This window comes from Malus domestica, chromosome 06 (assembly GCF_042453785.1).
Source record: "Malus domestica chromosome 06, GDT2T_hap1".
Taxonomy (NCBI): Eukaryota; Viridiplantae; Streptophyta; class Magnoliopsida; order Rosales; family Rosaceae; genus Malus; species Malus domestica.
In genome coordinates, this window is record NC_091666.1 from 27,424,854 (window position 1) to 27,437,796 (window position 12,943).

Below are 12,943 nucleotides of genomic sequence, written 5' to 3' on the forward strand. Positions count from 1 at the left end.
CGCTGTAGAAAGACAGACCCTAGGAACACTCTTTTATGGTCAACATCCTCCTACTTCTGACTTTTTGGCAAAACACTGCGTTGTACACACGCGTACATGACGTATCAATTTGGTGTATGAGATGTACTCGTATAATCATAATCGTATTAGTAAATTATAGGATCAATTACAGTTTGACCGCTTGAACTATCATTCCAGTTGAAATTGATAATTTACTAGAATAATAGTTCACGGAATCAATTTCAACTGAAGTAATAATTCAAAATGTTAAATGTCAATTCACCCTAAATTATAACCTATAGATCTTAGCTTAGGAGGAAACTTCATAAGAGCACTTTGATCACGTGACTAGTCTGATTCTAACAATATTGTAAAAAGAGGGAAATGGAATCTCCGTGTATTAGAGATTATACTGGCACACATGTCACGTGTCTCTACCCCACTTTCTCACACCAACCCTAATCCAATTTCTGTACCCAAGAGCTTTTTCCCTAAATGGAGTCAGATGGTACCTGCATAAGCCGCCCCCCACGGGGTGGTACGGTACTTTTGAGAGTTCGCAAACTCAAATTTTCTTTTTCTACTTAATTAAACAATAACATACTAGTCATCTAGTACTACGATATAATGTTAATTTTTTTTTATTGGCAATTGAGAGGTCTTATATACGATTATCGTCAAATACAAATTTGAACAATATTATTATTAACTCATTATGAGACTAAAATCACATCTTCCCACGTAAATAATATGATTTGTTAAATAAATAAATAAATTGTACACGTGTTGTATTAGTACACTACAAATGAAGTTTGTACAAAATTGTTCTTTTGGTTTTCTGCATTTTAAAACTAAATTAAAAAAAATACAAAATCAAAAGTTCATGAAGGTCGATGTTCCACGCGTTGTGATACAAAATTCAGTTGCCATCCATCCGGATCAGATGTATTTATAAAGAATACTAGTGTAGTCAATCCTCCATGTAAACTCAATTTATTCTGCATGTATTCTCCGATAGAATAGGATTCTCTTCCATCTTATTCTCATCTATTTCTCTCATCTTCTCTCACATATTGTTTTTTGTCTTCTTGTCACTTTAAAAAATCAATATAAAATGTTGACGTGACTTAACAATAACTGTTCAAATAAGAGAAGAGGAAAGTGGAGAGAGATTAGAAGGGGATAGAATCCTCCTCCTTCTCCGATGACTTGTGAATCATCAACAATTATCTTTTTTACTAAGGTTTTTAATTTAATTAGTCATGAACATTGACTTGACAATTAAATTTAATCCTGATAATTTTTTGATACAAAGCGACATTTTACATTAAATCCATTTGAATTGGAACCATTCAAAAAGAAAATTCCAATTTAAGTGCATACAAAAAAAAACCATTACTTTAACTAACCTGGTTAAGTTCAGATTTGCAATTTAATCACGATAGTCTAAGTAATCAGAAAGAAAGAAAAACATGACAAAATCAACGAGGGTGAGAAATTTTTTTCTACATTTACTATTCCATAAAATAAGAATATAATAATTGAAAAAAGAAAGGTATCACAAACTACAGCACCAAAGGTTTCTTCCCACTACAAAACTCCCACCCTGACCCTTTGCTCATCTATTTGATTGACTGATAAGTCATATACATGGAGGTTAAAGGGGTACAAATGCTACAAGAACCTACTTCAGTTTCTCATTTTCAAATCCCTTTGATCTGACAACCATCCACACCTTCAGTCTTGGTGAATTTTCATTTGGCTGTTCCTCGAGCTTTATCGGATTAAGTATTGTTTCTCGGGGAGTTTTTCAGAAGTTCATGGAACTTTTTTCGCCTCTAGCGATCATTTTGTTGCCAATTCCTCGGAATCAGACAAAGCTCCATCCATTTCGTCGAAGTATGGCCAACTCTTTCTACTTCTTTTTCCGCTCTTGCTTTCCTGTTTATGAAGACGTTGTTTGATTAGCGCAATGATAAACCAAAGTAACAAGCACAAATGGAAGAAGGAACGCCGGCATTAGGGTGGAGGTGGACAAACCTCATATTTCTGAACCAGGGATGCCCACAGAGATTTGCATTGTCCTGGGCTTCGGTTGATCCCATCAGCCAACAAGTTTCTAGATATCTCTTCCCAGAGGGCCATTCGCCCCTTCGCAACTTGAAATCTGCCATGCAGTTTCCCCCGCATTGTAATAAGCTTCTTAACTTCCTCAGGCTTCCATCTATTGCGTTTCACAGGCTTTGAAGGATTTGGTATTTCACTGTTTTCAGGACCATCTTTCTGTGGATGTTCCTGTTCCGCAACCAAACCATTTTCATCTTGAGCTGATTTGTCACCAGTTGATAAAGTAACCAATGATTTCCAAAAATCCTCCGAATCAGAAGAAAGCTCCTCTGACTTGGAACTTGAAGTAGCAGAATCTTCCTCAGGTAGGAGTCCTTCGACTTGAATGCCATCATCTTCTAGTTCGGACTCTGATGAGATGAAATAATAAAACATACTCAACGTCAATGCTGTAAATCACAACTCCAGGAAAGAATACTTAGATATATCAGATTGACATAGAGGTGGCAGTTATGAAAAGAGAAATGTCTACAACACATAATGAAAGGAAAACTGAGATCAAGTTCTTCCATATGATGATATCGACAGTTACTGCTAAGAAACACATTTTTCAGCCGAGTGTTGCGTATAATGACTGAATGCAGAGAGAGAGAGAGAGAGAGAGTAAAGGACCTTCCGTATCTTGTTGCAAGATGCTCTGTAATGTGTTGTCCTTGTCTCCATCTGCTTGTGTCCTAGTTGACTGACTCTGAAAATATGTTTGTGTCTTGCCGTCATCTGCTTGTGTCCTAGTTGACGGACCCTTATTTTGATGTCGATCATATGCTTTCCTCAACTGTGACATCTCAGAACCAACATGGGATTTTGCAGATAGTCTTGCACTGACCTCATCAGCAAGGACTACTGCGGGGTTCTCCATGGCAATGGCAATGACGTCTGGCCTTTTACCACTGTACTTTCTTACCAATTTCCTCAATACCTCAGACACTGTTCTTTCCATGTGAGCCAGAGGACAATTTATGGGGCAGCTTGACAGTGCAGCGTGGGCAGCTTTATAGAGTGCATCAATAAGCTTTCCTTTGTCAAGCCATAAACATCGAGTAGTAATTTTTATCTTCCCCTTTATGCTATTTTCAGCCAAACCATTTACGTTTTCAGGGCGTAAAATTTCCATGCTTAAGACCAGAAAAACAAAAAAGAACATCAGGATGCTATCATATAGAAATTTCCATATTAAGAATATGTCACATGTGTCACTGAAGAATCTATGAGATCTACCTGACCACTATTATGCCGTCTAAGGCGATTCTTAGTCTCTCATCGACACACAGTTCGCTTGAAGTACCAAATGCTTTATCACCATCACTAAACTTCAACTGTAATATAATAGTAGATTTATTAGAAATTGCCAATTAACTTCTCATAATGGACATTAAAGCTTAACACCAACCTGCACATTCTCTTTTCCAAGCATGGTGAAACCACTAGAAAGTACTCTTCTGTTTCTTAAATGTGAAACGCCAAGCATTTCCCCGTTTTTTATAACCTGATGCATAAAAAATTTCATGTTTTAGCATCTTAATACCATGAATCCTTCCACATTATGACCACATACGAAAACTACTATCATGCATACTACATATGATTGAACCATATCATCCACCAAGGAAGCATCAACAGGACAAGTTCCTTGAGTATAACAAGATGAACAGATTGACTCACAGTGGTGTGATGAATGCCAGTTGATTTGCCAAGCAATTCATGCTCTTTGAGGAACAAGAGTTCTCCATGTATCGGCAGAAAATGTTGCGGCTTCACGATTTGAAGCACTTCTTCCTTTAAAAGAAAAAAAGATTCATTCCCAATTAAAAAATATATAAGATGGAGCCAAATGAATATTGCACATGAGAATGCATATCAGGTGATTCAGGTTACAAATAATCAATATCGCATTATAACTTGCCCTTGAGAAAAGAAAATGAAAGAAGGTGAAACAAAGAAAGGACAGCCATGTCTATATTGTTCTAAAAGCAAGGAACCTGCACAGATTTCGCACAAAAAATTATACACTGCTGTGTTGTTTTTTAAATGAGAAGATGCAATAGTGCCACTAATATCAAGTTTATTATCACCTTTCAGAATTTTAGAACAAAATCCTACCATTTAAGAAATTAAACCATATGAAATCAAAATCTTGAGATTCAAAGGACTTACCAATTCTCCACGATACCCATGACCAGAAGTGTGCAGTCCCTCATTCTTACCCATCACTATAGTTGAGCCAAGATCTGATATGCGGTTTAACATTTTCATTACCCGAGATTCATTACCAGGAATTACCTATAAGGTAAACAAGGTCAAAAAAGCCAAATAGATCGATCTCAGCATATGCAGCAACAAAATCTATCAAAGCAGATCTCAGAATTCTGAAAAATAGAAGAAATAATTGGAAAAGATTTCCAAAATATTTAAGCTGATATTCTCTGTGTAACTTCCAGTTTTGAAAATTTCAAATTTGACCATGGACTCTGTTGAAATTAAACTTCAGAAAAATTTCGGAAAACTTTCTTCGTTCTTTCTTTTTTCAATGAAAGGCTAGATCTGTTAACCATGAGTATAGGAAACTTAATAGGGTATAGGAACTATATGCCAATAAACAAAAGAAGTTGAAGTCATAAAAATTCTTATTCATCTAAATAAATTTGGTTATGCCAATAAATTTGGTCATAAACTTGGTGCGATGGCAAGTGCCTTCGCCCATGAGCGGTAGGTCTCGGGTTCGAGACTTGGGAGCAGCCTCTCCATAAATGGGGGTAAGGCTAGCCGACATTTACCTCTCCCAGACCCTGCGTAAAGCGGGAGCCTTGTGCACTGGGTACGACCTTTTTTTTTTATGCTGAAAACTCATATAGGTGTAACTTATATGAAAAATCAATTGGAAAAGGAGGTTTATGCAATCAAGTTTTCTTACCTTAGCTGAATACAAAATTACGTCCTCTTTGGTCAGCTTGACGGAATGACTACTTCCAAATGATGCAAGATTTAGAGCAGCACGTGGTTCTGCCTGACACAATAGCATGCATCATTTGCCAGAAAAAAGGTCCAGATGAAGGTTTTACTTTATGGAACCGGGCAGCCATAGGAGGCCATCTAGATAAACTTACTTGAGAGCCAGTAGTGACAATCAGCAAATCCTTGGGAGCATAGGAATCAATATCTTCCACTTTCACCTAATTTGATGTAATAAAATAAAACTTTATGATGAGATCTCTCACTAAAGAGAGCAGAAAAGTGAACAGATGCCACTACTAATTTAGAGATCTAAATGATAACCATACATAACTCCAATGATTCCGTCAGGCACCCATTCTAAATCCTAAATGTAACAACCAGTATGTTTTCTACCATCTCTCTCCCCAAAAAGAATGAGATCCTTTAATTATCCAGACTAGAAGATTTAAAATAGAAACATTATACTTCTGCATAATCCACACAAAATGCAGGTCAAAGTAGAAAGAAGGAACTTGATGGCTTACAACGTTATTGTGTAATAGAGGATATGGGCCCAATTAGAGTTTACTCGCAAGGAACTAGAAAAGGACTTCCACTTGCTAACTCATTTGGTTCATATAAGGTTGAATGTAAAGATGATGCAACTCAAAATTTCTAATCACGGTCTATTTACTGCTAAACAGTTTTTCCCAGCCAATAGAAGCTGAAGCTAGCTCTTTAACTCTGTAATTGTATTTTCACGTCATATGAAGCAACACAAGATCTCATATGATAAGGACACGCACACATAACGTAGACTTGAGGAAGAAAAAAACATAGGGGATCTACATCAGCCCATGTGCAAAAGTGAAATAGAGAAGATGCATTATTACCAGGGATGATGGATCAATTGGTGCCTTTCCATCCTTCCAAGCTGCATCAAGATATGTCCTCAAGGACATACCAACGAATACCTAACAGATCACAATATAACACTTTCTTAGAAGCATATTTTTTTTTCATGCTATACTAAGGTGGAAGGGTATTTTAAAGAAAATAAGCACACTGGATTGTGTTGGATAAAGTCAGAAGAACCTACCAACTTTCTGCCGGTGAAATCAGCAGCAGCTTTCACACTTCCAAGTCGGTGTATGTTTGAAGCAAACTGAGTAGTTATAACCCTCCCTTTAGCAGCTGAAATATGCCTCAACAACGCATCTGCTACAGAAGATTCGCTAGTTGTCCTTCCCGGTGAGAGTACATTTGTAGAGTCGCTCATCATCTGAAAAATAATGTACATTAGTTGATATCTTCACCTTTTCCTCCATGAAAAACAGTTTTGACAAAAAAAAAGGATTTCATGTACCTACATCACTGGTTTACAGGATGATTCTTAATTATTCAATGTACGAACTACGTGCACAATTCATGAATTAACTCCATCTTTTGAGAAGATATTTTCGACTCAGATTATTTTATATATGCCATTATTGGTTAGTAAAAATATGAATCTCACATTCTAAATTATAACAGCACAAACAATTAAACCCTATTTTGTCCCCAAGAAAAATCCCAGTTTCAATACCAAGTGGATCCCAAAAGATAAGAAATCAGAAAATATATAACTACTAGACTGAGGGCCATACCAATGTTACTCCTTCTTTTGAAAGTTCTTCCAAAGCTTCACGGTCAAAACCTCTACCATCCAATGGTGACTCGTCAATCTGTTTAACATAATTCTTTATTAAGTTTGAGAATTTAATCAAAGAAGAGAAGAAGATATACAGGTAAGAAATGTTACCTTCCAGTCCCCAGTATGAAGAATTGTCCCATCAGAACAGCGAAGAACTAATCCACAACAGTCAGGAATAGAATGTGTCACCCGAATAGGCTCAATCTCAAATGGTCCAGCCGTAAATTTCCTCTTTGTTCTAAATGTCCTAAGTCTTGACGGAACAAAAATCCCATGTTCCTTCAGGCGTTTTTTAATAAGCTGTTCAAAAGAACAATATCAACTTTTTGAACATTATGCTAACACAAAAATTTGATAAAAAAAACCCAGGAATTCAAGAGAACAGGCTTCCTTCATCACAAAAATATTCATATGCATCATCAATATGAGATACAAAAAACCTCAAAAGCAGATGGTTAAGAGCTGCAAAGAAATTATTTTAACATTCCGTGGGAGGTCAACATCAGCAAACAACATTATTGAAATCTACATATCATGAGAGAAACTTTTGGCTCTGAAATTACGCAAAGATTACCTCCATGGTAAAGGATGATGCAAATATTGGTGTATCAAGATCCAAAGCTGGGATCACCTGTTTAGAGAAAAAATATGTATAACTATTAACTAAAATCCATGAAGACCAAAATAATAAACTTCCAACAGAATGTGTAATTCAAAAACTTTTGACACATTTGCCATATTATACAACTCTTCTTAACTAGAACAACATTTACGGTGTTCATCTTCACCAAGAAAAACACCTAGAAGTAAAAGAAACAGCAAAAATAAGTGATTTATGGAATCAGTCCTTTTATGATGTTTCTTTCTACAAACATAAAAAAATGCAGTAGACTCATCAATAACAATTATGATATTGAGCCAAAATGGCATTTCCAAAGTATCAGAAGGAAACTTTACCCAAGGCAACGCACCAATGTGGTCTTCATGCCCATGTGTAATAACAATCGCTTCAATTTTGTGGCTCCATTTTTTGATAAATGTGGTATCAGGTATAATCTTTTGGACTCCGAGCTCATCAAAGCTGAAATTGCATATAACATATAATCAAGGGTCAATGCATAAGTAGAAGAAAAGAGAAGGCCATTAAGGATCACTTTCAGCAGACATTCATAGAAGCAAATACAAATAAGGATCCATTTTTCATGCACACAAATTCTTGTTTTTGAATGTGTGGAACAAATTTATCCTTCCATTTATGCTGGTATTACGAAATTTGTTGAATCTACTTTAAATAAACGGCATTCATAGCAGTAAAAATGTGGACAGAAGAAACCTTCTAAGAAAAGATAAGTCATACTAGGCAGAAATACATCGAGGCATCACCAAGATACAATCTTTCATGAGCATAAACAACAGAAAACTAGTCTACTTCACATACTCTGGAAACATAACACCAGCATCAATCAGAATATAGCGGTCATAATTCCCAACCAGCATGCAATTCATCCCAATTTCTCCCAGGCCACCAATTGGTAAAACACGGATTGGCGGGCCCTCTTTGCCTTCATAAAATTGTTCCATCTTTCGTTTAACAGAGTCTTCCATACTTTTTCGAGGCCCTTCCATTCTTCCTGATCTTCTTACATTCGACCCATGTGTTCCTAAATGAATCAAACCAAAAAACAACCATCAAAATTATCTCCAAAAAAATTGGTAGTAAAAGATGTCTTGCTAATAAACATAGAAATTAGCATGATAGGTTGTGAGAAGGAACATAACTTCCGGTTCGATTGCTTGTCAAGACAATCTATAACTATAAGATCGAACATATTAAAAAACTTTACGCACCTTTGGTCACTAAAAATTTAATTCTTTCAAACAAAAATTTAATCTTTTGCCAAAAATGGAATGCCTAAGACAGTGCAAACCACCTAGAGAACAAAACTAAATCCTGTTTCGAATCCACTTTAGCCTAATTACCCGCTTCAAATTCCAATAATCTCTAAGCACCTTATCCTTAACAGAAAAAAAAATCAAAACTTTGGCCCCCAATTAAACTAAAACATCATCAAATTTTCACTAGATTTCAGAATACTTCCCAGTTTTCATATCCTTCAACTTTCCCAGCACACACACAATATAAAATACAAAACCAAGTTCTTAATTTGAATACCTGCTGCAGTAGAAGAGCCAACGGAGCACGAAACGCAGCGGCCCGCGGCTTTCGGCCGCCACAGGAGGCTGTAAGGGCACGGAGAGAGAACTCCGAGAGCAGCCATTTGGGCCGACACGCTTGGTTTGAACGGAGCTGGGTAGAGAGAATGGTAGACAGATAAACCCCCCAAAACCCCTAATTGCATGAGTGAGGAGTTGGACGATTCGGAAGGTCCGAAACGTCAAAACGAAACCCAGGAAATCTACGTGGGTGTTGGGGTTTGCTGAGAAGCGGGAGAGGGAGGGAGGGAGGGAGGGAGGGAGAATGCAGAGTGGGAGCGGGAGTGAGGATTTTTGTAGGCTTCAGAAATATCTTTCTTATCATTTTTTAGGAAGAAGAATGAAGGGGATAAAGCCCTCGCACGTGTGAGTGAGTTTTTGCTTGAATCATTTTCCCACCCTACATTTTTAATATAGAATCGTACTAGTATATACTTGTTTTCGTGCCTTTTTTTCTCTTATTATTACCAATTTCCCTTGAGTGAAACTAAATAAATACATAGATACAAGCGATAATAGAGAAGAGCAAGATCTTTTATATGACCAAATAAAAAGTTAATGTTTGTCGAACAGTTACCTGATCTGACATATAAACTTTAAAATTTGTCATGAGAAATGAGAATCCGAAACAGAACCTTAGATATGGCAGTACTCATGAAAACAATAAGGATTGGATAATAACTATTTTAAGAGTGCCAACGACAGTGCCTTGATCTTTAATCTTTTCACATAAATGTTAAGAGGTCTTTTTTAATCTTCTCATAAATGTTAAGAGGTTAGATTTCAATCCGTCACTTTTTGGAGCGAGTATTTGAATATTCCAAGCAAAAATCATCTCCAATTTCTTTTGTCGACATGCAATTTTTGTTTGCTAATAGATTTTCCAGAAAACAGAGTTGTAGTTGTATACGCTATTCATATTCGCAATGGAGTTGTAAATTCACACTCAATCAAAATATCGTCTGACTAAATTACCAAAGGTACAAGAGGATAAAAGTTACACTCATCCAAATATGGTACAATAACCATTGCAGCAACTGCTGCATGAATCCCGGAGCTTGGTATCTTCCTGCTCCGGGAACTAACTCATCGAGCTCCCTGTTTGCACAAGGAGTTGTCAAATTTGGGCTGCGTGTCCCGGGAACCATGGCAGTCCAGGTTGAAGACACTGTTTTGTTTCTGGAATTGGGACAATAGGCCCCAGAAAGATGCGCCATAGATCTAATATTATGGTGACCAGCATTGCAGCGCCCAGAGCATCGATAGCCGCTCTAGGCAAGTCCCATGGATCCCCAGGCTTCTCATCAATCCTGTGCACATTAACAAGGTGATACAATGAGCATTCTAAAAGATCCCCTATATTTCTGATCAATGCGGTAAACAAAAAAGTTGTGCAGTTCTTACCTCAGAAACATGGGAAAGCTAACAATGAAGTAGATAGCATAAAACAAGGACCCAACTGTGTACATAGACGCCCGGTCCACAAATTGATAGTAAGGGAACTGCGCAGAGTTAAAGCAAACATCATTGTAACGGCGTCTACTCACATAGATATTCACGAATCCTTAAACTGCAAGCATGTAATAGCAACATTATGCAAATTATGTACGAGCTCCATCATATTGCAGGCCTGTCATCTACCAACGGAAATAGTGGACAAGGCCATAAGGGGTCAAATGGAATACGAAAGGATAAGCAAGAATACGTCTAGAGGAATATGCGTGATGAAACTACACATGTATGAACTTCCGCATTCTACCTTAGCTAGAACCTAATATTAAGCCAAATTTGGAAATTAGGAAAAAATTACAATTAGTTAGATGAGATGTGTTATAACATACATTAGAAATGGCTATGGTCTCCAGGTATGCGATGAAATAAGAAAGAGCCAAAATCCATGCAGCCTCAGCAACCCATTGAACTTGTTCTGGCCATCCAGCAGTAAAATGGCGTAGTCTGCGAAGCGTTATATTTGATGTGACATGATAAAATAGGAAGCAAACATGTGTGAGAAGAAAGGTAGTGTGCGGTACCTGCACAGAATTAAAAAAAGTAATTAGAAAAGGTAGGTAGTCTATTGCAGAGCGTTTCAAGATTTCCAGCTTACATTGTTCATTTTCCATGATGGGAAAGTATATGAAGCTCCCAAAACGGTGAAGAAATAGTGGGTCCAAAAGTAATTCCCAACATAGCTAAAAATTATAATCCACATGCTGGCCTGTTACAGAAATCAAAGTTCGGTTCTAGCTAAGCATAAAGTTATAATACAGATGAGAATGTTATAATAAACAAAGTGCTAGTGGATCGATTAATGTAGTAAATCAGTGACAAGAAAAGAACCTTCAAATGACAAGAACAAGACTCACAAGTCACAATGGGAAAATTTGTTTTATCACATGCTTTGCAACTTGATAAACAAATGATGAATATATGCGCATTATACGAAGCACCAAGAAGAGAAATATCACTGCATTCCAAATAAGCGATAAGTCCAGCATAACCGGCCGCAAAAGGTATAGACTTTCATTGATAAAGACAAATCACCAATAAGAAAAAAGCTGATAATCCAAATTATAAGTTTCATTGTTTGATGACCTTGTCCTAATTATGACTTATTCTTTATTTACCCCAGGAAAACACTTGCCTTCACCCAATAACGATCCTTCCAAGCCAAGCCGCTATCTGCCTGCAACAATACTCGCAAAAAAATTAAAAAGAAAAAAGAAAAGGTTAGAACATAAACAAACTCTGGCTCATACAATCCAAGCTTTCCACTCTATTGCACTAAAAGCGTAATCATACATCGGTTCTATCGGTGAATATTTACTCTCTCTCTCTCTCACTCTCTCACTCTCTCGTATGTTGGATTAAAGTACTACTAGTTTCAAGAAAGTAATGAAGTTTGTACTGCAAGGAATATAATTCGAGGCCAAAAACAAAAGGGCTAGTGGAATTGTTAATTTAACCATCATTCGATAAGCGGAAAACAAAAACTTTAAATGTTATTCCGAACACCACATTACAAATTAAGCTGAAAAATTGTCCCAAAAAAACGAAATTCAAATTGAACTTGGTAAGATCGAGTAGTTACCTTCCCGACGAAGAGCATCGGCAACAAAAATGCAGGGACAGCTGAAACCAATCCAATTAGCAAATACTCCAATTCCGTAAAGCTCTGCCACAAACCCACATCAAATTTCCCATTCAAAAAAATACATGGTAAAAGAAAACTAACCAATTTCACCAAAAAATCAAAACCTTTTACTGCTATGGACTACAAATACATTTCGGCAACTAAAGTTTCCATCTTTTCTACAATTTTCATCGATTTTCTTCGTTATTTTCTCAGTAACCAAACAGATGATAAGGAAATCGAACCTCGTAGAGCTTGAAGGGCACGACGATTCCCAAGCAGAGAGTGAGCCAGAAGGGAGTGTAGAGAAGGAAGAAGAGCTCCCCCCATCTCTTGCTTGGATTTGGAGCCAACCATAAACTCGAATAACAATCCGATTCTTCTTTACCTGCACGCATTGCCAAACACGGGCTTATCAAAAACCCGGATTCGAATTCGGATACCGAAATTCAAAACGCTACTTAATTGAAGTATTTGAATTCGAGGAGTATGAACTTTACTGCCCATTTTGATATTCGGATCTTAAGAACCGGTGTTTTTATTCGAATCGGGGCGGAGCGCAAAGGCGGTGGGCGGCGCTTTGAGTGTTTCAGTGTTTACTGTCTGAGTGAGAGTGAGCTCCCTCGTGATTGCGCCTCGAGACTGCTGCCGTTCTGTACTTCTTGTCGTTTGTCGTACTTTGCTGAAGAGATTAGCTGAGGTGGCGGGTTTTGCAAAAAGGGGTCTGTTAAGTTCGGTATTTACTAATGTACCTAAGGCCTTGAAGAAAATAATCTAATTTGTGTTACAACTTACAATTAGGTTATCAAATTTGGTACCACATAAGTAGGATATTTTTTTTAATA

General features: G+C 37.1%; 2 protein-coding genes across 4 annotated transcripts; both read right to left on the reverse strand.

Moving 5' to 3' along the window:
• Nucleotides 1-1,491: 1,491 nt before the first annotated feature.
• Nucleotides 1,492-9,352, reverse strand: LOC103437549 (ribonuclease J-like). Of its 2 annotated transcripts, none has more exons than XM_008376030.4 (17): nt 8,925-9,352; nt 8,190-8,412; nt 7,709-7,832; nt 7,326-7,382; nt 6,860-7,051; nt 6,705-6,782; nt 6,158-6,340; nt 5,952-6,032; nt 5,232-5,297; nt 5,039-5,131; nt 4,282-4,407; nt 3,790-3,903; nt 3,518-3,613; nt 3,346-3,443; nt 2,740-3,242; nt 2,041-2,477; nt 1,492-1,941 (listed from the first exon to the last, which is right to left on the reverse strand). In XM_008376030.4, the coding sequence occupies exons 1-17, from the start codon at nt 9,109-9,111 to the stop codon at nt 1,846-1,848; spliced, it is 2,754 nt and encodes a 917-aa protein (XP_008374252.2). In that variant the 5' UTR covers nt 9,112-9,352; the 3' UTR covers nt 1,492-1,845. The 2 variants fall into 2 exon arrangements, with proteins under 2 accessions (XP_008374252.2, XP_008374253.2); XM_008376031.4 differs by having other exon boundaries at nt 7,723-7,832; nt 8,925-9,279.
• Nucleotides 9,353-9,885: 533 nt separating this feature from the next.
• LOC103437547 (cycloeucalenol cycloisomerase-like) lies at nt 9,886-12,943 on the reverse strand. 2 transcript variants are annotated; one of them, XM_008376028.4, is made up of 9 exons: nt 12,599-12,943; nt 12,344-12,486; nt 12,057-12,140; nt 11,593-11,651; nt 11,306-11,432; nt 11,073-11,183; nt 10,807-10,998; nt 10,370-10,467; nt 9,886-10,275 (listed from the first exon to the last, which is right to left on the reverse strand). In XM_008376028.4, exons 1-9 carry the CDS (start codon nt 12,603-12,605, stop codon nt 10,083-10,085), a joined length of 1,014 nt encoding a protein of 337 aa, XP_008374250.1. In that variant the 5' UTR covers nt 12,606-12,943; the 3' UTR covers nt 9,886-10,082. The 2 variants fall into 2 exon arrangements, with proteins under 2 accessions (XP_008374250.1, XP_028959660.1); XM_029103827.2 differs by lacking the exon at nt 11,306-11,432 and having other exon boundaries at nt 11,610-11,651.

Coding starts and splice junctions, on each gene's coding strand:
- LOC103437549 (XM_008376030.4), bottom strand. CDS start 9,111: ATGCAATTAGGGGTTTTGGGGGGTTTATCTGTCTACCATTCTCTCTAC. Junction 7,052..7,325: donor CATCATCCTTTACCATGGAG/GTAATCTTTGCG, acceptor TCTTTTGAACAG/CTTATTAAAAAACGCCTGAA. Junction 6,341..6,704: donor CAAAAGAAGGAGTAACATTG/GTATGGCCCTCA, acceptor ATTATTTTTCAG/ATGATGAGCGACTCTACAAA.
- LOC103437547 (XM_008376028.4), bottom strand. Junction 11,652..12,056: donor CGATGCTCTTCGTCGGGAAG/GTAACTACTCGA, acceptor GTATTGTTGCAG/GCAGATAGCGGCTTGGCTTG. Junction 11,433..11,592: donor AAGGCAAGTGTTTTCCTGGG/GTAAATAAAGAA, acceptor TTTGGAATGCAG/TGATATTTCTCTTCTTGGTG.